Genomic DNA, 27,193 nt, shown 5'->3' with positions numbered 1-27,193 from the left:
CACGGTCCCCGCGCGCCTGGACGGGGCAGGCTGCGGGGGCCGGGGTCGCGCCGTCGCCGACCTCGCCGCCCCGCGACTCCGAGGCCCTCTTTCTCCCCCAGGGTCCCCGCTCCAGGGATGGGGGAGCCGCCGCAGCCCGCCGTGATTACCCCGGCCATGCTGGAGGAGGAAGAGCAGCTGGAGGCCGCCGGGCTGGAGAGGGAGCGCAAGATGCTGGAGAAGGTAACCGGGAGTCAAGTTCACGGTCCCTCCCGCCCCGCGCGTCCCGGGAGGTGTGGCCGGCGGCCTCGCCGTCCCGTGTGTGTGTGTTTACCGATGCCATCGCGGGCCGGGCCCCTGCTCGCGCTCCCTCCCTGGGGTGTCCCCAGGGCACTTTCCCCTCTTGGAAGCCAGCCTGTCGCCGGGCTTTGCGTCCCTTCGCGCCCCTTCCCAGGCGGCCGTGAGCATCTTCCCTGGTCGCCCTCACTTCTTTGGGAAACGACCTTCGGTGTGTGTCCGACGGCAGACGCGCATCTCCGAAGCCCGTGGCAGTCGTGTGCTAGACGGAGGGAGGAGGCAGAAGTTAGCCTCCAGCGGAGGCTGGGCTGGAGGCCGGGGCTCATGATTTCCTTCCAGTGGAGGGCTGTTTTCCACCTGAGGGACCCACCTGCTTCTTGCTTCCTTTTTGGTTTCTTGGTCCGTGTGTTGCTAAATAAGATTGTTTTTTCTTTTTTTTTTTTTTGAGTTGGCGTCTCTGTCGCCCAGACTGGAGGGCAGTGGCACCGCAGCCTCGAACCTGCTGGGCTCCGGCGATCCTTCCGCCTCAGCCTTCCAAGTGCCCAGAACTACAGGCGCGCGCTACCACGCCCGGCTAATTTTTGTTTTATTGTAGAGGTGAGGTCTCGCCAAGTTGCCCAGGCGGGTCTCGAACTCGCGGGCTCAGGCCATCCACTCGCCTCGGCCTCCCAAAGCGCTGGGATTACAGGCTGAGCCACCCAGCCTGGCCTAAATAAGATTCTACAGCTGAGAATGGGGTGTTCTCTTTCAACGACAAGTGACTGTACTCGTGGGGTTTTTTTGGTTCAGAGTATTTTTGTATTTTACTAAAAGCTGATTTTTAACCCGAGAGATTTCAGTTCTTGTTGAGTGTTCTAAAGCTGCTCCCCTCCCCCACTGCCCAATTGTTTAATATGCAGGAAAAAGAATGTTAGTCAGCTCTTAAGTGCTGCCCCAAAAGTTATTTTCTTGTTCTGTATTACTTTATTTAGTCCTACGCACATGACGATATAGGTTCTTTTTTATTATTCCCATTGACAAATGAAGAAACGGGGTTGGTTACACAGCAAGTGTGGAAGTCAAATTTGTACTCAGGTTGTCTCCAGAGTTTCTGTCCTTGTTAATATTGAATTAACGTGATTGTAAAACTCCTTAAAGCCGAGAAATAATGAACCCTCCAAACGAATTTTTAGTCAGTTGGTTCCCTGATATTTTATATCAACAGTAATGGTTTTTCATTTGCCAGTATTACTTACACTTAATGAGCATCTAGCATAAGTTGTGCGTTGCTTTGAATGCTTTCTGTGTATTTACTGCTTGAATTTTCAGTTACTCTGTGAAGTAGAACCTGTTATTAAACTTATTGATACTATTGTTGTTATTAAACTCGATAGTTTAATTAATGTACACTTGCTGTTAGCGAAATACTCTATGACGTCGATTATGTTAGCCGCCTTTTTTTACAGACGAGGAAATCCATGCACATAGGAGCTTCCTTGGGTCCTTCTGGTAGGAATGGCAGAGCCATTATTCTGTTGTAGGTCTTGTGTTGCCAGAATTCACGCTTTTTAACTACCATGGTATACTTTCACTCCAGTAATACTAAGTTATTACTGATTATCTGTGGTTGGCCATAATCAACTAAGGTAATATGTTAACAGATGTCTTTTTAAGGCACATTAACTATTTTTGCTTCAAGGAAGATGTGAATTAATAGAGTTGGGAGGTCTGGCTAGAACCACTTTTCCTTATGTTTTGAATTCTCGTCATAGTTTATTATACAGTATTTTTCATTATTAAGTAAGGAATGATAGTCCTTATCATTACTTTGAGTTCTTTTTCACTTTGTTCCTTTCTTTCCACTTTGTCTCCCAGGCTGGAGTGCAGTGCAACTACCACAGCCTCGATCTGCTGGACTGGGTGATTCTTATGCTTCATCCTTCCAAGGAGCTAGAACTACGGGTGCCACCATGCCCGGCTAGTTTTTTGATTTATTGTAGAGACGAGGTCTCGCCATGTTGCCCAGGCTGGTCTTGAACCTCTGGGCTCAGGCAGCCCTCTGGCCTCTGCCTCACAAAGTGCTGGGATTACTAGTGTGAGTCATCGCGCTGGGCCCCTCATTTTGTTTATTTTGAGGGTGCTTCACTTCCTGTTTTTTGTTTTTGTAGTCTTTGTACTAGTAAATGTTTACTGAATAGCTAACTATGATAAAATTACATTTTATATATTATGTGGCATGAGATTATATAAATATGGTTATTTAAATATACTTATTAGCTATATAACCAGGTGAATTGTAAAGTACAGATCCTGGGGCAAGTGCCCAGAATAAAATCAATTTAAGGAGTTGTAAGAGTGGTATAATAATTTTTGTCTTAAGTAGTGTGTTTTCTGTTTTATCCTGTATCTTCATGTCACCATGAAGAGTGTTGGAACTTCATTTAAAGAAAGATATGCCTGAGGTGTGACAAGAATACATTTCCTGAAGGCATTAGTTCAAGGGAAGAAGCAATTCTTTTCACATTTATACTGATAAGAGAAGCTAGGAGTCAAAATGTCTTCTACTTTTAGTGACTTTTTAAGCTTATGAACATTGTACAGTGGGTCCTAAGTCTAACCGTTACACATCATAGAACCTAAAGAGTACATCTTAATCCATGTTCCATTCTTCCTTTAAGATGTATATAACTTCTTCAGTCTTCCTAATACAACTGTGTAATTTGCTGAAACATAGTGTGTTATACATTGCCTTTTTATGTACAGATGTTGAAAGATTTTTACTATTTTTGCACCTAACCCTGATAAAAAGTGAATGCCTAGGTGGCTAGAAAATACTGAGAATGATTTTCAAAGTATCTCTATTGGAGATTAGTAAGCCCTGTCTTTGAAGGCCAAACAACTCACTGCTCAGAAGTAGAGATTCCTTTTCTTTTGGGAGAATTCAGTATTTAATGGGCATATGTTTAGGAGTACTTAAGAGAGGAAGAGCAAGCTTAAGTTCCTTAATGAGAAGCATTTACTTTTCTTTAGGAAATCCTAAGGTTTGTAAGGAGCCTGGAGAATGATTTGACATTCAATTGCTACAATACTTTTCTTTGGCTTTTAACCTGCATTTCCTTTTAAAAGAAGCTGTTGTTAGTCTAGAAGAATTTTAAGAGTAGCATTACTGCCTGTGAATTGGGGGAGGAGGAAAGGTTGGTGTGGAGATCACTCTTCTTAGGCGAAAATCAGGATTTTCCCCCCTCCCCCCAAATGTGGGATTTGTGTTGGGAGAGAGAATGGGGAAGACAGTGGGGGAATTTCTGCCCTTAGGGTCCATTGGCATACTCCTGCACTCTAGCCACCTGGGGGTGTTTCCTGCTAAGCCCTCAGTGCTTTCTATAGATGGAGTTGCAATCTACCCTAATATAGCAAATAATGAAACTACAAAGTCAAGGAAGAGTAATGGTAGGAAGATCTTGAAATGTGAAAGACTGGGCAGTTTTTCTTTTTTGAGAAACTTGCCCACGACAGGTCATTTCTGCCTTGAATCTTCCTTTTTTCTTCTCCTTGCTAATAAACTCTGTTTTAGAACTTAAAAAAATAAATACGAAAGATTGGGCTTAAAGATTGACTGTTTAAATGTTATTCTAATCATATTATATCTTACTGTTCCATGGTGGCATCTGAAAGCTTTAGTTAACTTTTAAAATAATGTGCTAATTTTAAAGAGGATTGAAGGTAGCAACTGTATCTAAATTAAACCCAAACTTATTTTAACTAAGCTTAAATTTTAAAATAAAATTAATAAAATTACGAATCCATTTTATTTATCTTTCTTTTAAATCAAAATCTCTTATCACCCAGGCTGGAGTGCAGTGGCATGTGCCCAGCAACTATTTTATATAATTAAGTAATTTTAATCTCCTTGTTTCAAATACTTTATTGTAATACTGCCTATTGTAATCACAGTTGTATATTAGTAGTAGTAAAAGAAAGGGTGTCTTTAGAGAACTGAAAATAGAGTTCAAGAAGGTATTAACGAGGATTATCTGTGTAGGTGAGGTCATGGATGATTGTTTATCTTTACATTCAATTTTTCTGTAATGAGCATGTATTTTGTTAGGTCTATTCTTAGATATCTCACTATTCACATTGACTTTGTAATAGGAATATATTTGGAAAGAAAGCTAGCGTGATGGAATATCTAGGAATATACAAGCCTATATACAATGATATCTTAGTGATCTTGACAAGCTGGAGCAGCAAAACCATCAAGGTGTTGGTGCATTGTTTAGAGTATAAAAGATGAACTCACAGCCCTCATTTCAAGTTTGCTTTTAACTCTCAGCTGTTTTCCTCTAACTTGAAACCAATTATGGGGGAAGGGGCGATGAGGTTTTTTTGGTTGACTTTGTTTGTTCATTCATACTGGCTGAAAAGTAGGGGGCTTGATTTAGTTGGAAAAGCAAAATACAAAAAAAAAAAATCTGCCATTAAATTCTTGTTGAGCCAAAAGTTTGTCCAGACTATAAAATGAGAGCTATGTACCATCTAGATGATAAATGTTTTTAAAATTCTGGTTGCTTGAGTGATTCTTAGTGCTGTTGCTGAGGTCTGTGTTGCTTACTGCAGAAATGTCTATAATAACTACCAAACTCTATTCCTCTGCTCTTGTTTTAAGATATTATACTAATGTCATCTCATCTGTAGTATGATTAAACTTGCCGTGTTCTTCCACCCAGTGTCTACAATTGTGGTTGACATTACTGCATGGACGTTTATGGAATTGGCATTTAAAGAGCTAATCTTGGCTAAATATCTGTTTAGATTGTTAGGATGAATTGTGTTGGCAGTATTTTTCCAAAATGTTCTATCCAGATATGCTTTAAGGTGGTTCTCAGTCCTGGATGCATGTTAGAATCTCTGATTTCTTTTTCTTTTTAAAAAATCTTTTTTCTTGCCTCCTCTACCCAAATTTATTATGCATGCGCACACACCCAGGAGTGGAGTTGCTGGCTGATGAGGTTTGCATATACTTAGTTTTAATAGATGGTTTCATCATGCACTTGGGTCACTTTAGCCCAGTGTAACTTTGTGAAATTCAGTTTATACTGGATTGGCAAATTATAAGCTGGATTTTTACCTACACCTATTTATGTAAATAAAGTCTTACTGAAACACAACCATGCCCCTTTGTTTACATGTCTTTGAGCAGAGTTGAATATTCGCATAGAGACAAATGGTGCTTAAATGCTAAAATAATTACTACCTAGCCCTTGACAGAAAAGTTTATGGACCACAGAACTATATATTTGTTACTTTATGTTTTTTGTTTTGTGCCCTATAGTATTATTATTAAAATTTAACTTTCTTGCCCTTGTGAATAGAGAGAGGGTTACTCCTCACTCACTAGACTATTGTAGGCTCTTTGAAATTGCTCAGTAAATAAATGTAAAACTTATTTTTCTTTTTTGAGTTGGAATCTCAGTCTGTTGCCCATGCTGGAGTGCAGAGCCCCTCACAGCCACCACAACCTCGACCTCCTGGCTCAGGTGATCCTTCCACCTCAGCCTTCCAAGTATCTGGGACTATAGGTGTGCACCACTACACCTGGCTAATTTTTTGATTTATTGTAGAGATGCAGTCTCGCCATGTTGCCCAGGCTGGTTTTGAACCCCTGGGCTCAGGCAATCTTCTCATCTTGGCCTTCCAAAGTACTGGGATTATAGGCATGAGCCCCTGTGTCTAGCTTAAAAGTAATAATGAAAGGAGAGGTTTAAAATTAGAAGGTGTATAGAAGTGAAAAATACAGCTATGAGAATAAAAAAAAGCTAAAGGGTGAGGGCAGAGCTCTGAGAAGGAGAGAATAAGCTTGCAGGAGAAATCATCAGTAGATCTAGCATGTTGAATATTTGACAATGCTGTTTTAAAATTTAAAAAATTTTAAATTTTCAAGTTCCTGGCCACCAAGGTTTTTTTTGGATAGTTCTAATGCTCTTTCAGATAAACCTGGTATATAAAGATTTTTCTCTTCTGAAAGCATTTGGTTGTTTAAAAACTTACATCCAACTTGAGTTAAATATTTTTTAACTTTTAATTTCAGATGTTTATTAAATGGATCTTCCGCCCAGTAGATAACAGAAACTGTATGTTCGGTATCTGAAATTACAATATTTTGATAGGCAAACTACATCTACCAAATTGCCTGTTGAACCCAAGAACCATTTTTATCCTCAGTGATTTGTTCCAGTTTGGGGTTTGAAAAATAAACTGTCTTTTGTAAATGAATTTAACTTTGTAAGATTTTTTCAATAATTACAGGAAATATCTCAAATTAAAGAATGTTTAGCCATTTTTATTAAACCTTGTGCAGAAAGTCATATGTCAGAAAACTTTAGTAATTATGGAAATTTTCTTTGGATAGGCTCGCATGTCTTGGGATAGAGAGTCAACAGAAATTCGGTATCGTAGACTTCAACATTTGCTTGAAAAAAGCAATATCTACTCCAAATTTTTATTGACTAAAATGGAACAGCAGCAATTAGAGGTATGTATATGTGATTAAAGCTAATAGTTTCAAAAGTGTTTTAAAGAATAGCTTTAATTGGAAGTAGCCATATGAGCCAGGTAAAAATAAAATTTTACAAAAACTTCTAGAATAGCTTCATTGAGGTATAGACTATACACAGTAAAATGCACAGATTTAAGTTTACAATTTGCTGACTTTTGAATAGTGAATTGAATGGTGAATGTGTAGATGCTTGTAACCACCCGCACAATCAAGTTGAAGTGCGTTTCTGTCACCTCAAAGAGTTCCCATGTGCTGTGCGTGATCCCCATGGCTGGCCCCCAGTAACCACTGATCTACTTTCTGTCACTATAGGCCAATATTGTTTTTTCTAGAATATTATGTAAATGGAATCATGGCACTGTGATATTGTAAAATGTGTGTTTAATCTTCATCCTTGTCTCCTTGCATTCAACTCTTAAAAATCTTTCATATATTCAAATTGATAATATCTTTTTGTATGATTGATAATTGATAATATCTTTTTGTATGATTGACTGATGGCTAGCAAACCCCTAGGCAGCTTCAGGATGGGAACCAAATTTGTTAGAGGGTTGGTATTTTCAATACCATCCCCAACCCTGGGTGGAGGGAGAGAATCTGAAAGTTAATCATCAGTGGCCAATGATTGAGCCAGTAATCTCTATAATGAAGCCTCCATTAAAAACAAATAGTACAGCCGGGCTCGGTGGCTCAGCCTGTAATCCCGCACCTATGGGAGGCTGAGGTGAGTGGATTGCCTGAGCCCGCGGTTCGAGACCCGCCTGGGCAGCGAGACCTCATCTCTACATAAATCAAAAAATCAGCCGGGTGTGGTAGCGCATGCCTGTAATTCCAGCTACTTAGAAGGCAGAAGGCTGAGGCTTTGTAAGGATCGCCGGAGCCCAGCAGGTCGAGGCTGCGGTGGCTGGGAGTGGCCACTGCACTCCAGTCTGGGAGACAGAGTGAGACTCCAACTCAAAAAAAACAACAACAAAAAGTACAGGGACTTCAGGGATAGCTGAACATGTGGAGGTTCCTGGAGGTGGCACACCCAGAAAAGGCCATGGAAGCTCTGTGCTTCTTTCATCACACCTTTATCCAGGCCTTCTGGTGTTATTCTGTATTCTTTGTAATAGTCTTTATAATAAACCAGTAAACGTTAGTGTTTTCTTGAGTTCTGTGAGCTGCCCCAGCAAATTAATTGAACCCAAAGAGAGGGTTACAGGAATCCTGATGTATAACCAGTTGGTGGGAAGCACAGGTAAAACTGAGACTTGTGATCATCCTCTGAAGTTGGGAGGTGGAGTCTTGGAGATCCAGCCCACAACCTGTGGATCTGACATGTCCCCTGGTAGATAGTGTCAGAACTAGAGAACACCCAGCTGGTGGCCACCGAAGAATTGATTGAACACATTGAGTGACAGAAGTCTTTTTTGTTGATTCTTTATGAGAGTATAGGGATATATCGGTTTTTTCCTCTATAGTCTCACACCTATGCAGTCTCTTTGTCTTATTTCTTATGCTCAGCATACTTTTTGAGATTTACTCATGTTGTATTTATTGGTAGTTTATTTTTATTCCTGAAGAAGCACTTCCCCCTTTTTTTTTTTGAGTCAGAGTCTTACTCTGCCACCCAGGCTAGGGTGCAGTGGCATGCTCATGGCCACCGCAGACTCTACCTACTGGGCTCAGGTAATTCTTCCGTCTCAGCCCTCCAAGCAGCTGGAACAATACAGGCACACTCCTCCACGCCAGGCTAATTTTTTGATTTATTGTAGAGATGAGGTCTCACCAAGTTGCCCAGGCTGATTTTGAGCCCCTGGGCTCAGGCAGTTCTCTCACCTTGGCCTCCCAAAAGTGCTGGGATTACAAACGTGAGCCACTGCGCCTGACTTGCACATATTTAAAATGTGTGGTTTTGTAAGTTTTGACACACGAATAATGAACGTACCCACCAATCCCAAAGGATTCTTCTCCCCACTTTTACTTCTCTGCCATCTCTTCCCACCTTATCTTCCATCCTCAGGTAGTCGCAGATGTGTTGATAAAGATTCATTTGCATTTTCTGCTGGTGAGAGATTTTTCAATTTTCTTATGTCTGAAAGACATTTTGGCTTTATTTCTGACAGGTAAATATTTTTATTGGATAAGGAATTATTTTCTTCAGTATTTATTTCTTAGAGCACTATTAAGATCGTTCACTGCCTTCTAGCTTGAGTTGTTTCTGAAAAGTGATAGTCGCAATAATGTCTATAAAACTATAAGCAGTTTGGCTGCCTCTCAACTTCATTACCTTTCATACCTTTTTTTAGATGTATTTCCTGTTTTTGGGCTTTTGTCCTTGTGGCTTTCTACCTGGAATGTCTTCTCCTTCATCTTCAAGACTTGGCCTAAATGTTTTCTAGATGAGGCCTGCCCTTACAATTTTAATTAAAGTTTCTAACACTCTTGACTCCGTTTACCTTGTTCTTTTCTTCCCATTGTACTTATCCTCTGACATATTGTTTATTCTATTTATTGTTTGTCTTCCCACTAGCAAGTTATGAAGATTTTAAAACTTGTGCAAGTTGAGAGAATGTAATAAATCTGTTGCCATCACCTGCATTTAACATTTGTCAATTGAGATTTCGCTACATTTGTCAAATTCTTTTTCCATTGTGTGAAGACTTTTAAGACATTTATATGGTAAAATAAGACAAATGAATAAACATAAAACAAATATCTAACTCAGAGAGTTATAAGGCAAATGCTCCTTTCACTAGCTCTTGGAAATTTTGTTGTTGTTATCTCTTAGAATGTGTTAGAGCACGTCAGTAATAACTTTTAGTCTAGGAATAGCTTAGTCCCCCTTCTGAATACTCTATCTGCTCTGTATGTTGGGAAGACTTGCTATTTGGGCCGAGGGAACGGGAAGGATTTCTTACTCCTAATCACGTAGCCTGTGGGCGATTGTTCCTCCTGCTCCTTTCCGATGGCTCTTCTCCTGGCCTTGGTTTCCTTTCATGCACTCATCACTGCTCAGGTCTGTCCTCTGTGGTACCCTGGAAATGCAAGCTGCTCTTAAGTTTTGAATTTTGTCTTGTAGACTCTTGCGACTGTTGGGTGCTGTTTGGAGTCATCCTCCATGTTCTACACTTGGAAATTGCATTCAGGCAGTCAGCTGGGCAGAGAATTCACTCCATTTGATTCCCGTTTGTCATGTTTACTGTCCTTTGCTACATGTTTTCTGAAATCCATTGTTTAATAAATTTTATCTTGATTTTTAATTATGATTTGCTTTTGTTTTTCATTGTAAACATATTATTGGAGAATTGAGATGCATGTTCTATGTCTTGCATTTCCCACATGTGACATTAACAAAAAAATTATCTCACAGGAACAGAAGAAGAAAGAAAAATTGGAGAGAAAAAAGGAATCTTTAAAAGTTACAAAGGTAATGTAGCACTCCAGAATATTTTTTATGTTACTTAAATGTTGAAGAAATTCTTTTGTACTCTTTTGACTTTTTGATTCTTTAATTTTAACTTTTAGTGGTAACCTATCTGTTTCAAACTATATAGAAATGTGTAAAATCTATTTCTCAAAATTGAGGAAAGTGGAGCCTTTGGGAAGGAGAGCCAGAGTATAATCCCTTCAGTTTCTTGTTCTGTGGACTATTTTTAATAATGACAAAATTTGACTTTCTTATTTGGAAGTGATCTTCAAATTAAACTTTGAGAAATTTTATAAGTGACCAGCTTCTTTGGAGCCCAAAATAAACAGTTGTCCTAGTGAAAAGGAAATAATAAAGGTCACATTTATTGAGTACTTAATATGTGTCATGTATTCTATATAAGTCTTTTGTTATTTAATTCTCAAGACAGCTCCCTTAGGTAGGGCTACTGTTTGTTTCTTCATCCATTTTACATAAAAATAAGCTGATGCAAGGAGCTTAAAGTATAGTTTTCTTTCTTCTCAGGTTCTCTGTCATTATTTTCTCACTAATATTTACTCATAACCCCAAAATCAATATTCCTTACCCTTCTGTAGTTATTCATGTGCAGAAGAGCAAAAAATTTGATTCTCCCAATTGATACTTCCCAGATGAGCTCAAACATGTGGTGTTTTGCCTTAACTGTCATACATATCTCAAATATATATCATTTTCTTGCTGTTCATCTAACACCGTGATTTTTGCATTTTTTTGTGCTTTTTTTGAGTGATTTTGCTATTTAAAATGTCCACCAACTGTTGTGATGAAGTGCTGTCTAGTGTTTCTGAGTGCAAAAAGGCTGTGATGTGCCTTATGGAGAAAATATGTGTGTTAAATAAGCTTCATTTAAGTATGAGTTACAGTACTGGCCCTGGGTTGAGTGTTTATCAACATTTATATTAAAAAGGGAAACAAATAAAACAGGGTTATGTATTAGTTGGTTGATGAAAATGTAATCAGAGACTTAAACTTGTATTTTTCCTAAAGACAGTGATTGTCATAGTGACGTTGTTAAACATGTATACTGCAAATAATAAGAAATGACTATAACTTGGTGAAGATCACATAATCTTAATAATTAGAAATGCCAGAATGTTAACCCAGATTTAGTTTAAGAGCTCAGATTTACCTTCCAAAATACCAAAATGCCAATAGACAAGATGATAGAGTATCTTGTAAGTCTAGGTATTTGATTCTTAGGCTGGTTAGGGGTGGTGTGAAAATACCTGATGAAGAATTTTGCAGAGTATTTTGCAACTAAGCCAGTTATTTAAAACTAAGAATAATATTTGGCTCATTTGTTAATTCCAAAGACTTATCTTGAGTTTTTGAAGAATATATGTTTATCTGTAATATAATTTTACTGGCTTAGCCATTAGTTGCCTCCCGTTTTTTGTTTTTTTTTAAATATCTTTTTTTTTTTTTTTTTTGAGTTGGAGTCTCACTCTTGACACCCAGACTGGAGTACAGTGGCATGCTCACAGCCACTGCAGCCTTGACATGCTGGGCTCAGGTGATCCTTCTGCCTCAGCCTTCCAAATAGCTGGAACTACAGAGGCACACCACTATGTCTGGCTAGTTTTATGATTTATTGTAGAGATAAGGTCTTACCAATCCCAGGCTGGTCTTGAACCCGTGGGCTCAGGTATTCCTCTTGCCTCGGCCTCCCAAAATGCTGGAGTTACAGGCTGAGCCACCGCACCTGGTCTGTTGCTTACTTTTAACCTGTAATTTGATGCATAGTTTACTTTGTCTCACCTAACTTTTCATACCAGGGTTTAGATTTTTCCCATTTGCTTTTGTTCTATAAGTGTCACCAGTTAATTCTGCCTTACTCTTGTCTCACCCATTCTTTTTGGTATTCTCCTCTAAGTTTGTAACTTGATTTTAAAATTCACCTTTTTTTGACCATTTTGATTTCTCATACATGTTGTCCACCTAGTTTCGATATAGTATTTTTTCAATTCTTATTTTGAAACATTTTTAACATTTTCTTTCCCCTACCCTCACTTATGTTTTTCAGTCATTATTCCCTTTTATTTCTACTTTCAAGTTGTATTTAATGTATTTATTTTCTTCATGATGAATATTCTTCAATACCCCACCCACTGAATATCTTAATCATGTGTACTGCAAAACATGTATGTGGTTATTTCTAAATAAAAATGCCTGGTGTGTTTAGTTTTGAAATTTTTTTTCCTAAATGGAAAAATATTGACGCATGTAGAGCCCTTGGGAAAAGCAGAGAGAAATACAGAAAAAAGCTACATATAGGTAAGTGTAACAGTGAAGAATTCTATTCTCTTAAGTTAATCAATGCATTTAATGTGTAATACTGTGAAGTTCCTTAGTGAGAACAATTCTAACTTCTTGTTTTGTAGGGTAAAAATTTGGTTGGTGCAAGTGAAGGAAGTCCAGGTAAATTTCCTTATTCTAGTTTTGAAGAATATGTGTTTATATTTCTATGTTAATTGCTATCAAAAATAAAATGTTTTTTTTATAGTTACGAAAAAGAAAAGAGGAAGAGAAGATGAATCATACAGTATTTCAGAGGTCATATCAAAAGAGGTAAAAATAAAAGGGGAGGGCACCTAAAATTTGATGTTGAGTTAAACGTAGGTTTTGGACTACCTTAAAGCTATAAGGATTGAATATTCTGTATCACATCAGATACGTTTTCCATTTAATTTTATGTCAGTTTTAGATAAAGCTGCCAAAATTTGTAAAGCTATATACTAACCTTCTGTAGACTTCAGACTAACCTGAAACTAATGTCATGTGACTTTCGTGGACTCTGCTATTTTTAAATGGCAGATAGACTTTTATCTGTTGTACTGGTTTTCAGGTCATTACAGAAATCAGTAATAGCTTTGACTCCCAATTATCATGTATTTATTAAGTACCTAGTAGATTTTTGTAGCATTTTCTCTGGGTAGAGTAAAGAGCAGAGTCTTCTAGTTTTGGGAACAACAGATGTTGGCATATAGAGCTAAGAATTAGATTATGTTGGTGGGATGGAGAGCAGCGAGGTTGCTATCTCAGCAGTGCAGATGTGTATTTAGGGAAGAAGATGGTATCAACTTTTAAAAGATGTTGAGCTTGACCTCTCTAGAACTTGCTAGTATAATATAATTTTTTGCAAAACTCAACCTTGTCTTAAGAATTTTATTCTTGTTCCTTGTTGAGGACTTTCAGGATACTGAAATTGTATTCATTTCTAAAACCAGATTCTTTTTCTTTTCTCACTTGTGACCTCTTACAATACAAATTAATTATAAAACATGTTTTAATGTATCACATTCTTACATTTTTAAAAAGTTTAATAACTTTATTGCCTACTTTTTGTTTTTAACCTGAAATCTAAACTCTTTAGATCTTAATACAATTTTATGTGATAATACTTTTCCTTTTTTCTAGGGATGCACTGATTTATTTCATTTTAAAATAATGGTTAGGATCGACTAAAATTGTTTATGGTACTCAGTTAACCAGGAGTTTGAAAAACGCTGTTAAAATGCCTTATTGATGTTTAGCCAGTCATGTTGCTGTTCATTTAATTCGTCAAATGGTTGTGGAGTATCACCTATGGGCAAATTGTGTCATAAATGGATGAAATCTATTAGTAAAGAAAAGTAAACACTCTTTGCCCTACATTCAGTGAGAAATATAGGAATAAGTAGTCAAGTACATCGGAAATTTGGATGCTGTTGACTGCAGATAGAGGTTCTCTTAACTCAGGCTGGTAGTTCATGAAAGTTCCTCCAGGAAGAGACATTTATGTTGTTACTTGAGATAAAAGTTAAATCATTTAAAGGTAGGAGGACTGATAGGGTAATAGTGAAGGAAGATAGTGGAGAACGTTATTGATATCTTTAAAATTAATGTTTAACACAAAACCTTACCTATAAGCTCTAAAGATCCATATACACATACAGCTACCTGCATACACTGTAGTCACCTTTGTAATCAATTGATCTTTTCCTCATTTTGCTTCCAATTCCACTCTTTTTTGTATTTCTTAAATATCAGAAATGATATCACTATCTGTAGGGTCATTCGAAACAGATTTTAGGAAGTTATCTAGATTTTCCTATATAACTAGTTTTTTACCAATTTCTGAAATTTTTTTCTTCATTGTACTTGCTGCTACTCTGTTGATGATGCCCTTACTCCACCCTATTTATAGTAGCTTCAGAATTGATTTTTATAGCTCTAGTTTAACTCTCAGTTATTTTATTGGTTTTCTTTTTTGAAATTCATCTTATCATTTCTACACCATATTTTTTTCTTACTTGCTTACTTTCATTTTTCTTTGTTACTCTCTTCCTTCACCCCGCCCTTCTTTTTCTTTCTTTTGTCAGGGTCTCACTCTGTTGCCCAGGCTGGAGTGTAGTGGCAGGATTGTAGCACATTACAACCTCCAACTCCTGTGCTCAGACAACCCTCCTGTATCAGCCTCCCGAGAAGCTGGGACTACAGTTGTGCACCACCATACCCAGCTAATTTTTAAAAATATTTTGTAGAGAGACAGGTCTTGCTGTGCTGCTTAGGCTGATCTTGAACCTCTCTGGGCTCAAGCAGTGTTCTCGCCTCCACTCCCAGAGTGTTGGGATTAAAGGCATGAGCCACCGTGCCTGGCAGCCTCCTTACTGTTTTAGCAAGGTTTCACAAGGATTTGCATTTTTCTTATAGAAACATTAGGAAGTAAATAAGCAAAATATGAGAAAATCACCTGGAGACCTACCACAAATGCATCATTATTAACATTTTGGTGTATGTGCATTTTTTTCTCTGTATTATGGAAAATTTTAAACATTACAAATGTATGGATGATAGTAAATTGAATATCCAGCTTAAACACTTTTCAACTCTGGGATATTTTGAAAAAATAGCAAGCATATTTTTTAAAACCATAACCACAATACAGTTATAACTTTATTTTGTTGTTACTTCAAATTCAAGGGGTATATGTGCAGGTTTGTTGCACCCACCACCCAAATAGTGACTATTGTACCAAGCAGGAAGTTTTTCAACCCTCTCCTTCCTCTGCTATGCGTTTGGAGTCCCCAGTGTCTGCTGTTCTTACCTTTATGTTTGAGTGTATAGTAAGTCCCCAACATATGAATGAGTTCCGTTCCGAGAGCACATTCATAAGTCCATTTGTTGTTAAGTCCAACAAAATTAGTCTAGGTACCCAACCAACACAATTGGTTATATGGTACTATATGTACCGAGAGTGCCAAAATATATGTATACGCATATAAAGAGATGCTTGCATGATCAGAAGTGCCTGGACGCTGATGGTAATAACTTTGAGCACCTCTTGTAATTGCAGAAGTCAAATGTGACTTTTATTCATCTTATTGAGTATTACAATTTAAATAAGCCTTTTTCCTTTCTTGTAATGTGTATACATTTTTTGGCACCCACTATTTAACAAGCTATACTGACACCTGGTAGAGAGATACAATACCTTAAAAAATGCACATATGCATCGCTAATGTTTGTATGTAGGGGACTTACTGTACTTAGTGTTTAGTTCTCATAAGTCAGAACATGTGGTATTTGGCTTTCTGTTTTTGCGTTAGTTCACTTAGAATAATGGCCATCAGTTACATCCATGTTGTTGCAAAGGACATAATTTCATTCTTTTTCATAGCTACAAGTTACCATACTTTAAAAAGTTGATAGCAGTTTCTTAATGTAACAGATATTCCAATAGGCTCATTTTCTTTAAAAAATTTTGTTTTTAAAGACAGGGTTGGTCAACAACCTTGGGTCCCCTCCCATTGTGGGAGCTTTTCTGTCCTCTTAATGAATCCTGCTTTCAAAAAAAAAGACAGTCTTGCTGTGTCCATGTTGGAATGCAGTAGCTATTTACAGGTGTGATCAAAGCACACTACAGCCTTAATCTCCCAGTCTAAGTGATTCTTTCATGTAGTGGTGCTCACCAAAGCTCTTGGCTTGTATATTTTTAAGTTATTTGTTGGAGAAAAAAGTAATTCTATGTAATTTCCTACATCCTGGATTTTGCTTATTACATTCCCGTAATTTCTCTGCCTCTGTGTTTCCTGTTAGCTGATAATTACATCTAAAAATTTGTGATTGAGGTTTAATTTTTTAATGAGACTATTTCATAGATGGTGGTGGTTATATATTTTGATTTATTTCCAAATTGTCTATTAAAAGGTTCAGCTTATCTAGTCATTTCAGAGAAATCCACTTATCACCTCCTTATGTAAATTTTCTTTTAGACTTAGAATATGAATATCTGAACTTACATAATACTTTTCACACACAGTACATACCTATACATGTGTGATCATCCTATGTATATATGTCAGCCACTTAACATGTCTTCTCACTCTCCTGTGAATCTTAAATTTGATAATGCTTAAAGTTTCTTGAATGCCCCTCTGTATTCTGCACATTCTGTTTTCCCAGCTTGAAATGTACCATAATTATATCTACTGAGGAAGCCTGGTGACAGCTTTTCAGATAATTTGATCTAACATAATGCATTGCTCATCTACCAAGTGACACTCAAGTATTATTGTCTCCATGCCCCTAGCATCTGCTGCTACTTCAAAATTAGCATACTCTCTTCTGTATTGTCAATGCATTTGTCTTTGCTGTTAGACTCAGAATTGTAAACTCAGATGTCTACCCAGAGTCCTAGAGTATACTGGAACATGGATTGGCAAACTTTTCCTGTAAAAAGGCAGTTAGTGAATATTTTAGCTTTTGAGTAGTTTTGTGGGTAACTGCTCTGCCCTGTACCCTGCTGTTGTAGCCTGAAAGCAATCACAGACAAACTACAAATAAAAGAGCCTGACTTTTGTAAATATTTAGACTGTTTGTAAAAGCAAAGTGTTAGCTCGAGTTGATATAAAGACTATAATTTGCTGACCCCAACACTAGAGGATTGCTGTCATATGTGACTTTGTACTTATTGTATTCAGATTAAAAAAAAAAAGATTAGACAATCCAGATATTTGAGAAATTACTCCAGTTTTTAAATTCACTTGCTAATTAACGTAGAATTTTATGAAAGACTATGAGTCAATAATGTCTATAGACTTCATTCTGTCTGAGGACCACCAGCTTGAGATCTCTATTTTAATTACTTTGAGAGCCTCATCCCAGTTTCCTGGCAACATTAGCCTAGAATAATGTTTATTGAATAAATGAAACTTGTATATTATTAATTTGTTTTTGTTTCCTCAATTTTCTAGGAAATTTTGTCTGTGGCTAAAAAAAATAAAACGATGAATGAGGTAAGAGATTTATAATAGAAAATTAAATTTAGAAGTAATATTTGTGACCTAGTCACTAGACCCCTTCATAACCTGTGTACATTTTTCCTACTATCTCATTTTTTTTTTTTTAATAAAAAGCAAAGCCATCTATTTAGTTTTTGTCCTAACATTCCTCTTTTTTATGTATCAACTTTAGTTAGGTCTTGTTGCATTTTTTTTTTTTTTTGAGTTGGAGTCTCAGTCACCCAAGCTGGAGTGCACTGGCATGCTTACAGCCACCACTGCCTCGACCTGCTGGGCTCAGGTGATCCTTCCGCCTCAGCCTTCCAAGTAGCCGGAATTACAGGCATGCGCTATCACACCCGGCTGAATTTTTTTTTGATTTATTGTAGAGGTGAGGTCTCACCTTCCAAGTAACTGTAACTACAGGTGTGTGCCTCCACACTTGACTCATTTTTCTTGATTTATTGTAGAGACAAGGTCTCGCCAAGTTGTCCAGGCTGGTCTCAAACCCCTGGGCTTAGGCAATCCTCTCACCTTAGCCTCCCAAAGTGCTGAGATTACAGCCTTGAGCCATTGCTCCAAGCCTTTTGCATGTTTCTTGATGTGTAAATACTAATTTATGAGTCAAGCAATGATGCTTTTAACTTGTGAGTCTGACAGTGATGCACATGCTTGTAATCATGGGTAGAAACAGTGACAAAGTTATTGAAATGTGAAAATATTTGCTAATGGACATGAACTTTAGGCAATCAACTTACATATCAAAGATTTTTAGGTTCTTGGAAAATTAATGATGGGTTTATAAAGTGAACGGTATTATTTTTTATTTGTTTGTTTTGTTTGTTTTTTTTGAGTTGGAGTCTCACTCTGTCACCCAGGCTGGAGTGCAGTGGCCACTCCTGGCCGCCGCAGCCTCGACCTGCTGGGCTCTGGCGATCCTTCCGCCTCAGCCTTCCAAGTAGCCGGAATTACAGGCATGCGCTTACCACGCCTGGCTGATTTTTTTTTGATTTATTGTAGAGATGAGGTCTCGAACCCGTGGGCTCAGGCAATCCACTCACCTCAGCCTCCCAAAGGTGCGGGATTACAGGCTGAGCCACCAAGCCCGGCTTATTTTTTATTTGAGTCGAAGTCTTACTCTGTTGCCCAAGCCGGGAGTACAGTGGCATGCTCACTGGCTACCACAGCCTCGACCTGCTGGACTCACACAGTCCTCCCACCTCAGCCTTCCAAGTAGCTGGAACTAGTCTAGCTTTTGTTTTGTTTTTTTAATTGTAGAGATGAGATCTTGCCATGTTGCTGAGGCTGATCTTGAACCCCTGAGCTCAAGGCAATCCTCTTGCCTCTGCCTCCCAAAGTGCTGAGGATTACAGGTGTGAGCCACCATGCCCGACTCTGCGTGGTATTATTATTTGGCCATGATGATTTTATCCAAAATTCATACCATAAATGCTCTTTGATTTTTATTCTTTGTTAGTATAAGGGTTGGTTTATCGTTGCAGTTGTCACCCATTAAATGTCAATAAAAGATTATTTTTATGACATTTAGTTGCATTTTTAAAAATAAAGTCACAGTCAAATTTTCTATCATGATTAACTGTGGAATGTTGGCCTCATAATTTACAATCAGTCAATAAGAAATGAACAGTTCTTAAATGTACATTTTAATGAATATTGGGACATCCACATACTTTTGTAACCTCCATCCAAATCGGAGTATAGAACATTTTCATTGTGGTATAACTTGTGTAGTTTTCCAGTGATTTCCCCACACCGAAACCCAAAAGAGACCACTTTAGACATCTTTTACAGTCTGCTTTATTTCCTTTTTCACTCAACATGACTACTGATACTCATTATATCGTTGAGTGTATTTGTAGTTCGTATCTTTTTATTGCTGAGTAGTATTTTATTGAAAGAAATTAGTTTTCTTATCTGTCATCTTTGTGACTTTTATGAGTAAGGCCACTGTAGTTATTTGTATACAGGTCTGTGTGGCATGTTTTCATGTTATTTGCCTATATACCTAGGAGTGGGATTGTTGGGTTATATGGTAAAAAGTGTGTATTTAACTTTATAAGAAAATACAGATTTTTTTTCCTCCAAGTAAATGTTCCTTTTTATTTTCTCCCAGCAATGTATGAAAATTCCAGTTTACATTATTGGCCTCCCAAAGTGCTGGGACTATAGGTGTGCCCCACGCTTGGTGAATTGTTTTTAATGGCTTTTTATTTGTAGGGGAATGGAAATGTCTATAGGTTTTTAACCCAGATATGGTCTTACTTCTCCATACTTAATGATTATAGGACTAGGTAGATTTTGATTATTAGTTACATTTTCTGATAATTGGATGGATCATGGCAACAATATTTATCAGACTTCTAATTAAACTTATTTCTTTACAGGATGAAGACAACTCTTCTAATAATCTCTCTGTAGAAGATATCCAGAAAAATAAAGATTCAAATAGTATAATTAAAGATAGATTGTCTCAAACTGTTAGACAGAATACTAAATTCTTTTTTGACCCAGTTCGGAAATGTAATGGACAGCCAATTCCTTTTCAACAACCAAAGTACTTCACAGGAGGAGTGATGCGGTGGTACCAAGTAGAAGGCATGGAATGGCTTAGGGTAATGAACTGTCGCTTTTAATACAAGATTGGTTCATTTCTAGTGTGGCTTAGTACTGTGGTTTACCACAGCTTGAGTAATTCCTTTTATGTTTCACTGTTATACATAAAGCAAATATTTGTGTGTAGATACTTATTTTCTGATTTCTTTACCCTGAGTAAATTTTTAGTATTGAAGATTATTTTGTTAAAGACTCAACATTTATGCTGTTGGTTAATGTGACAATATTGTTATAAATGTATGGGGTTACTATATCAGTCTTAAAATAATTATCTTTTTGGGAACGATTTTTTTAAAAGAGAAGTAAACCATTGCTAATTCAGTAAGTGTTTATATTAAAATTTAAATACAATGTATATTACTTTGTCCAGATGCTTTGGGAAAATGGAATTAATGGCATTTTAGCAGATGAAATGGGCTTGGGAAAGACAGTTCAGTGCATTGCTACAATTGCGTTGATGATTCAGAGAGGAGTACCTGGACCTTTTCTTGTCTGTGGCCCTCTGTCTACACTTCCGAACTGGATGGCTGAGTTTGAAAGATTTACACCAGAAGTAAGACCTAGTTCCTTAAATTAAAAATATTATTTCACATGTTTCATTCCATTTTGTTGTAGGAGTTAAGTTGTAGACCCTTTTCAATAATTATATCGATTTCTGTATAAACATTGTATCTGATTTGATTATTCAATCTGAGCAGTACCCTGTTTTAAATTTACATGCAGTAGGTTTTGATAATCATGGACCTCTTCCCTACAGTGCTTCTGAATGGTTTTCAGTGCATTGGATAATTAGAGTCAACTGAGACAGACTTAGGTAGAATGTTTTTGAATTTTTTATTATGGTATTTTTTTTCCTGTGCACATGTTGTCTTATTACATTCTTGCCCTGTGAGAACTATATATTTTAGAAGAAGTTTCACCATCTTCCTCTTTTTATACTTATTTGTTTTATTTATATGGCTTTTAAAACATTTTCTCCCTTAGCAGTCTAACTTGTTAAAATTTCTTGGCTCATTTTGTTTTAGAAAAATAGAACTAAAATTAATCATCTTTCTACTCTAAAAGAGTAATTTAATATTTTTCAAATAATTGATATTTATATTTTGCTCTAAAACCTCTTATAAAAATATATAAAATCTTTTAGATTCCTACTATGTTGTATCATGGAACCCAGGAGGAACGTCGGAAATTGGTAAGAAATATTCACAAACGAACAGGGACGCTGCAGATTCATCCTGTGGTAATCACTTCATTTGAAATAGCCATGAGAGACCGAAATGCATTACAGGTACAAATAGTCTTCATTAGTTTCTGTGTAATTTGTAACATTTTCCTTAATTGATGCCACTTTCTCACCATCCAGCAGCTTATGTCTAATTTATTTTTTGGTTGATATAAATAGGTTATATTGTGATGTTTCTCTAGAAACTGGAGACTTATATTAACAGAAAGGTTGGGATGAAGGCTGTAGCCTAAAATAGTTAAATGAAAGCTTATGACACTAACTTTTGGTGGTATTACTTTAAATGTGTTAAAATCAGTCAGACATAGACCTAGTTTCTGAATATCTTACAGAAGTACTTTGAATATGTGGAACTTTTACCTATCCATTGTATTTATTTTAATCAAATAAGGATAGAATATTTGTGTAGTTTCTTTTGCCCGTGTCAGCTCTGGCATGTCTCCCTTTTCCACTCTTTCTCTAATAAACTTTAAAACTTAAAAGAAAAAAAGAATGGAATACTCCTATAGGACCACGTGGTGATGCTTTCATATTTTTAAATTGTATATTCAAGCTACTTACTTTTTAATGCCCAAGCTAATAAAATGCAGTTGGAAATTAACCTTTCTTCTCTCCTGCCTTCTATTAATTCATTTATTGGTGTTTTGAGCTTCTTCCTTACAGTTCCACCTATTGCACTTATATTCTTTATGCTTTGTTTTTTCTTTCTCTCACCATGTGGTCTCCTGGCAAGTATATCCCTCTCAGATTTTTCTTACTTGCATGCAAACTTAAAGAATGGTTTCAACATAAAATCAAAGCACATAGGTCATAAATGGAGGAATTATGGCTTGTATAAAATTATCACCAATGTACGGGAAGATGTAAACACACCTTTAATTCCACTGGAGAATTACTGACTTTATACTAAATAACTATTGCTAACATATAGAGGTGTTTCCTTGTCTGGCCCCTTTGCCAGTGGCTCGAGTATTTCTAGTTTTCCCTTTCACTGAGCTTGTTATTTCAAGGATCTTCCATTGAGGGAAGTAACGGGAGTGGGGGATTCCAGGACTCTTGTTGCTGAGTGGTAGCGGGGAAGTATCAGCGGAAGTGTCTGAATCCACTTGCTGTTTGTTTTTCAGATTCCTAATCATTTGTTTCGTTGGTTCTTCTCTTTTCTTTTTTCTGTTCATTATAAGGGGTATTTTATATTTTTATCTGGCATTCTTAGATAGGTGTCTTGTGAGAGGTGATTATCTGATGTTCTATATTCATACTTTTTCCTCAGTTTGTCTCATTTTTCAAGGCTACTTATACATTCCAAATTGGTATTTATATTTTCAGAAATATTGCATATTTCTGTATGTAAATGCATTAGGTGAATTATAAGTTGGCCTAATCAAGATTATAAAAGAAGGTACAGATATTAAAAATGAGAAAGTAAAAGAAAAACATTCATGGCAACTTCATGAAAGTAAATGTATGACTTTCTATGAAAATACAAACTGCTAAAATAAAGGGAGAAAACCTAAACAAGTCAATAGGAATCTAAGAAAATTGAGGACATCATCAGATTACAGAGTGTCAGTATCAGGTAGGCCTCAAGAATGCAAATTCTAATGCTATTATATCTTTCAGAGCATATGGACTTAATGAAAGCTTTCAATGTTTAAGAATCTAGTGTAAAAGTATTATCAAAGCTTGTCAAAACAATAGAAGGGAAAGCTACAGACTTCTTTGACTAAAGGATGAATGAGAAAAATACAAAAAACCAGTTGGATTTAATGTCCTAATGAGGACTGTTGTAGGAACACAACTACATATCAGTTTTGGGAATTTTTAAATTTATTTCGTAAGTGGATCAAAGGACAACATGGTCATCTCAATAGTTACTGAAACAACATTTGATAGAATTCCACACCTATCTCTCAAAAGAGGTTTTATTTTTAGAATTGTTTTTAGGAAAAATTGTGAGATCGTTATTTAAAGATTTTTTCCCCTTAATTCATTTTCTAGCATTGCTATTGGAAATACTTAATAGTTGATGAAGGACACAGGATTAAGAATATGAAGTGCCGTCTTATCAGGGAGTTAAAACGATTCAATGCTGATAACAAACTTCTTTTGACTGGTACTCCTTTGCAAAACAATTTATCAGAACTTTGGTCATTGCTAAACTTTTTGTTACCAGATGTATTTGATGACTTGAAAAGGTAGGTAACATAAGCCAGCTATTTAACTGTTTTGTATATTTTTCAAACCTCAAAATTCTGTACTCTTCATTAAAATTTATTTCTTCTAGATAGCTGAATTAAAATGATAATGTTTTTGGCAAATTCTTCGTGGTGTATATTGAATGTCCTTTTGGCACATTATATGAGACAAATAAAAGATTATTTAAAACTTATTTGCACTGATTAAAGGAAGACTTGAATGCTACATTAAGACAGTTTTTATAATAATACTCTTATGTGTTACCTTTGTCAAACACTTTTAAGATGGATTTTTCTCATTTTATCCTCATAAAATCCAGGGAGAGGTTACATTTATTCTCACATAAAAGAAAACCTAGGTGTAAAGTTACGAGATATGACTAGTGGAAGAGCTGAAACTAAAACAAGAGTCTCCCAATTTCAGTGTAGTGTTTTTATTTTAGAAACATTGGATCTTTTGAGAATATATTTCAAATCTGGTTACCAAATGCTGTCTCAAGGCCAGAATGTCTTATTGTCACTGTGGGAACTTTTATTAAAGGCTAAGATTTCCAGGTCATGTTCAGACCTACTAAGTTAGAATATTGAGGTAGGCGTTTGGAATTTGATTTTTTTTTTCCCCCTGGTTCTCACCTTGACACTCAGGCAGGAAGGCAGTGGCATGATCCCGGCTCACCGCAGCTTCCAACTCCTGGGCTCAATCTTCCTGCCTCTGCCTTCCAAAGCACTGGGATTACAGGCATGAGTCACAGCGCTGAATTTTTTGAACATGCCTCGAGTGACCCAAGTTTGAGACTACCTAGTCTAACCGCTGCATAGATGTTGCTGCATATTTCACAGTTGGACTTAATGTTGCCTAATATATATTATAAATCTTCATGCTTATACTTACTTTAATAGTGTTTTTTTTTTTTTTTTACACTGGAAAGGACTAAGGATGTGTTATAGAAATTGTCATCAAGTTATGCCTTGAATTTAAGAACATTTGTTGTAGTGAGTCATAGTTGTACTCAGAGACATATCATATGGCCTTAGTTTTCAAAGTTCTTACTTCTGTAACATAAAATGTCCCATAAAGTATGTATTTTAATCCTTACTTGATTTTTTGCACTTTTGTAAGATTGTTAATATATTTATGAATCATACAGGTGTAAGATCACAGTTCTGGATTGTTAGTTTAAAAACAATCACTATATCTTTGTTGTTTGAATGTGTTCTTTTTCATTGTGATTTTTAAAACTGCATCTGAGGATTTGATGCAACATTTTACATCCCAGATTATTGTACATTGTAAGGTATCATGTTATTAATATGTAATAGACTAACTTGTAACCTTTTTGTCTTCCAGCTTTGAGTCATGGTTTGACATCACTAGTCTTTCTGAAACTGCTGAAGATATTATTGCTAAAGAAAGAGAGCAGAATGTATTGCATATGCTGCACCAGGTTTTTACTGTTTTCTTGTTCTGCTTACTGTAGGCTCATAGAATGAAAAAGGAATCCTAGAGATCACCTGTTTAACCGTTTATAGGAGATTTCAAAAATGAGGATTTCCCCAAATTTAAATGATTCCCCTGCCCTTTCCCTGTTGTCAGGGTTCACATCATTTTATTGCAGAATTCAAGTGCTTACCTAAATTTTGCCCGTTTCATATGCTCATGTTACCCATAGTGGTTACTTTCTTTCTTTTCTTTTTTTTTTCCTGGGCTCAGGCAGTCCTCTCTCCTTCACCTCCCAAAATTCTGGAATTGTAGGTGTGAGCTACCATACCTGGCTTATTTTATTTTTTATTTTTAATTCAGAGGTACACACACGTATTTGTTACATGTTTTTTCTGATTTTAAAGTTTATATACACACATATATATGCTCATGATGGAGTGGGAGTGGTAGCCTAGGCCTGTAATTCCAGCACTTTGGAAGGCCAAGGCTAGAGGATTCCTTGAGCCCAGAAGTTTGAGACCAGCCTGGGAAAAATAGCAAGGCTTTGCCTCTACAAAATGTTATAAAAATTAGCCAGGTGTGATGGCTCATGCCTGTAATCACAGCACTTCGTGAGGCAGGGTGAGAGGCTTGTGTGAGCCCAGGGGTTCAAGACCAGCCTGGGCAACTTGGTGAGACCTCGTCTCTACAATAAATCAAAAATTAGCCAGGTGCGCACAACTGCGTTTCCAACTATTTGGGAAAATGAGGCAGAAGGATCACCTGAGCCCAGCAGGCCAAGGCTACGGTGGCTGTGAGCATGCCACGGTATTCCAGCCTGCTTGACAGAATGAGACTTCAATTCAAAAAATAATAAAAAAACCAACAACTTTAGGTATAGATAAAACACATGTGCTTACACAAAGAAAAAGTCTGAAAAGACATAACACAACATTCAGTATATACTGCTAGCGAGTATGATTTTGGCAAAAAAGTAGTATTTTACTTTACATTTCTCAACTACTTCCCATTTTTCTCATGAATATATATAAACTTTTTTTGGAGTCAAGGCTGGAGTGTGGTGGCACAGTCATGACTCACCACTGCCTCGACCTCCTGGGCTCAGGCGATCCTGAAGAAAGATTTTGAAAAAATAAAATTGTTCCTTAAAGTAGTTTCTTGGTTATTGTCTTTTTTTTTTTTTTTTTGAGTCTCACTTTGTCACCCAAGCTGCCAAGCTGCAGTGGCACAAACTAAAGCCTGCTGGGCTCAGGTGATCCTGCCTCCTCAGCCTTCCAAGTAACTGGGACTATAGGTACCTGTGACCACGTCAAGCTAATTTTTTTTATTTATTGATTTACTCTTGACACAAATCCTGCCACATTGCCCAGATTGGTCTCAAACCCCTGGGCTCAGGCAGTCCTCTCGCCTCTGCCTCCCAAATTGCTGGGATTATAGGCATGAGCCACTGTGCCTGGCTAAAGCAGTCTTTTAAAAAATTATTAGAAAGTTATTTTTTTCCTAATATATGTAGACTTAACTCTACTTTTTATTTTATTTTATTTTATTTTTGAATTGGAGTCTCACTCTGTCGCCCAGGCTGGAGTGCTGTGGCATACTCACGGCCACCCCAGTGTAAACCTGCGATCCTCTGCCTGTCAACTCTGGTGATCCTTCTGCCTCAGCCTTCCAAGTAGCTGGAACTAGCTAATACTAGCGAGTGCTACCACTCCCGGCTAATTTTTTTGTTTATTGTAGAGACTGGGTCTAGCCAAGTTGCCTGGCCTGGTCTTGAACCTGTGGTCTCAGGCAATCCACTTGCTTCTTCCTCCCAAAGTGCTAGGATTATAGGCTGAGCCTTCAAGCCCGGCCAACTCTGATTTTTAATAACTGCTTAGTATCCCATTGTTCTGGTCCATTATAATTATGTCTACCTCTTCCCATTTCAAAACTTTAATATAAACAAGGTTGTAGTATCTATACTTAAAGATATTCCTGATAAAGGCCATATCCCATTTGATTGAACATTTGTAGTAATTGCTATAGTTGGTCATGTCAGAAGAGAGCTCACTTGAATTACTGTTTTAGTGTAAATAACTTAAAATTTACATGAATTTTAGTGTTTGATAATAAGCTTTCATTATATCCCGTCATTCATATTCAACAGTTTATTGTGAATG

At 37.0% G+C, this 27,193-nt stretch overlaps 1 protein-coding gene across 6 annotated transcripts in view; it reads left to right on the top strand.

Annotated features, from left to right (window-relative positions):
• The first annotated feature begins 114 nt into the window (after nt 1-114).
• The window catches only part of HELLS (helicase, lymphoid specific), a 42,280-nt gene continuing 15,201 nt past the window's right edge, over nt 115-27,193 (top strand). Inside the window, exons 1-11 of one of the 6 annotated variants that reach the window (XM_008074578.1) lie at nt 115-222; nt 6,662-6,784; nt 10,164-10,220; nt 12,641-12,677; nt 12,763-12,827; nt 17,495-17,536; nt 19,927-20,154; nt 20,526-20,708; nt 21,300-21,347; nt 23,397-23,593; nt 24,942-25,038. In XM_008074578.1, coding sequence (XP_008072769.1) covers nt 118-222; nt 6,662-6,784; nt 10,164-10,220; nt 12,641-12,677; nt 12,763-12,827; nt 17,495-17,536; nt 19,927-20,154; nt 20,526-20,708; nt 21,300-21,347; nt 23,397-23,593; nt 24,942-25,038 — 1,182 coding nt within the window. In that variant the 5' untranslated portion in view covers nt 115-117. Of the gene's footprint in view, nt 223-6,661; nt 6,785-10,163; nt 10,221-12,640; nt 12,678-12,762; nt 12,828-17,494; nt 17,537-19,926; nt 20,155-20,525; nt 20,709-21,299; nt 21,444-23,396; nt 23,594-24,941; nt 25,039-27,193 lie in introns of those variants that run through there. The other 5 variants (XM_008074576.1, XM_008074580.1, XM_008074579.1 and 2 more) reach the window with 5 other exon arrangements.

The sequence above is a fragment of the Carlito syrichta genome, unplaced genomic scaffold, assembly GCF_000164805.1.
Source record: "Carlito syrichta isolate Samal-C Ts95f unplaced genomic scaffold, Tarsius_syrichta-2.0.1 Scaffold316493, whole genome shotgun sequence".
NCBI lineage: Eukaryota > Metazoa > Chordata > Mammalia > Primates > Tarsiidae > Carlito > Carlito syrichta.
The sequence above is the reverse complement of the archived record's forward strand: the minus strand, read 5'-3'. Positions and strand labels throughout refer to the sequence as shown.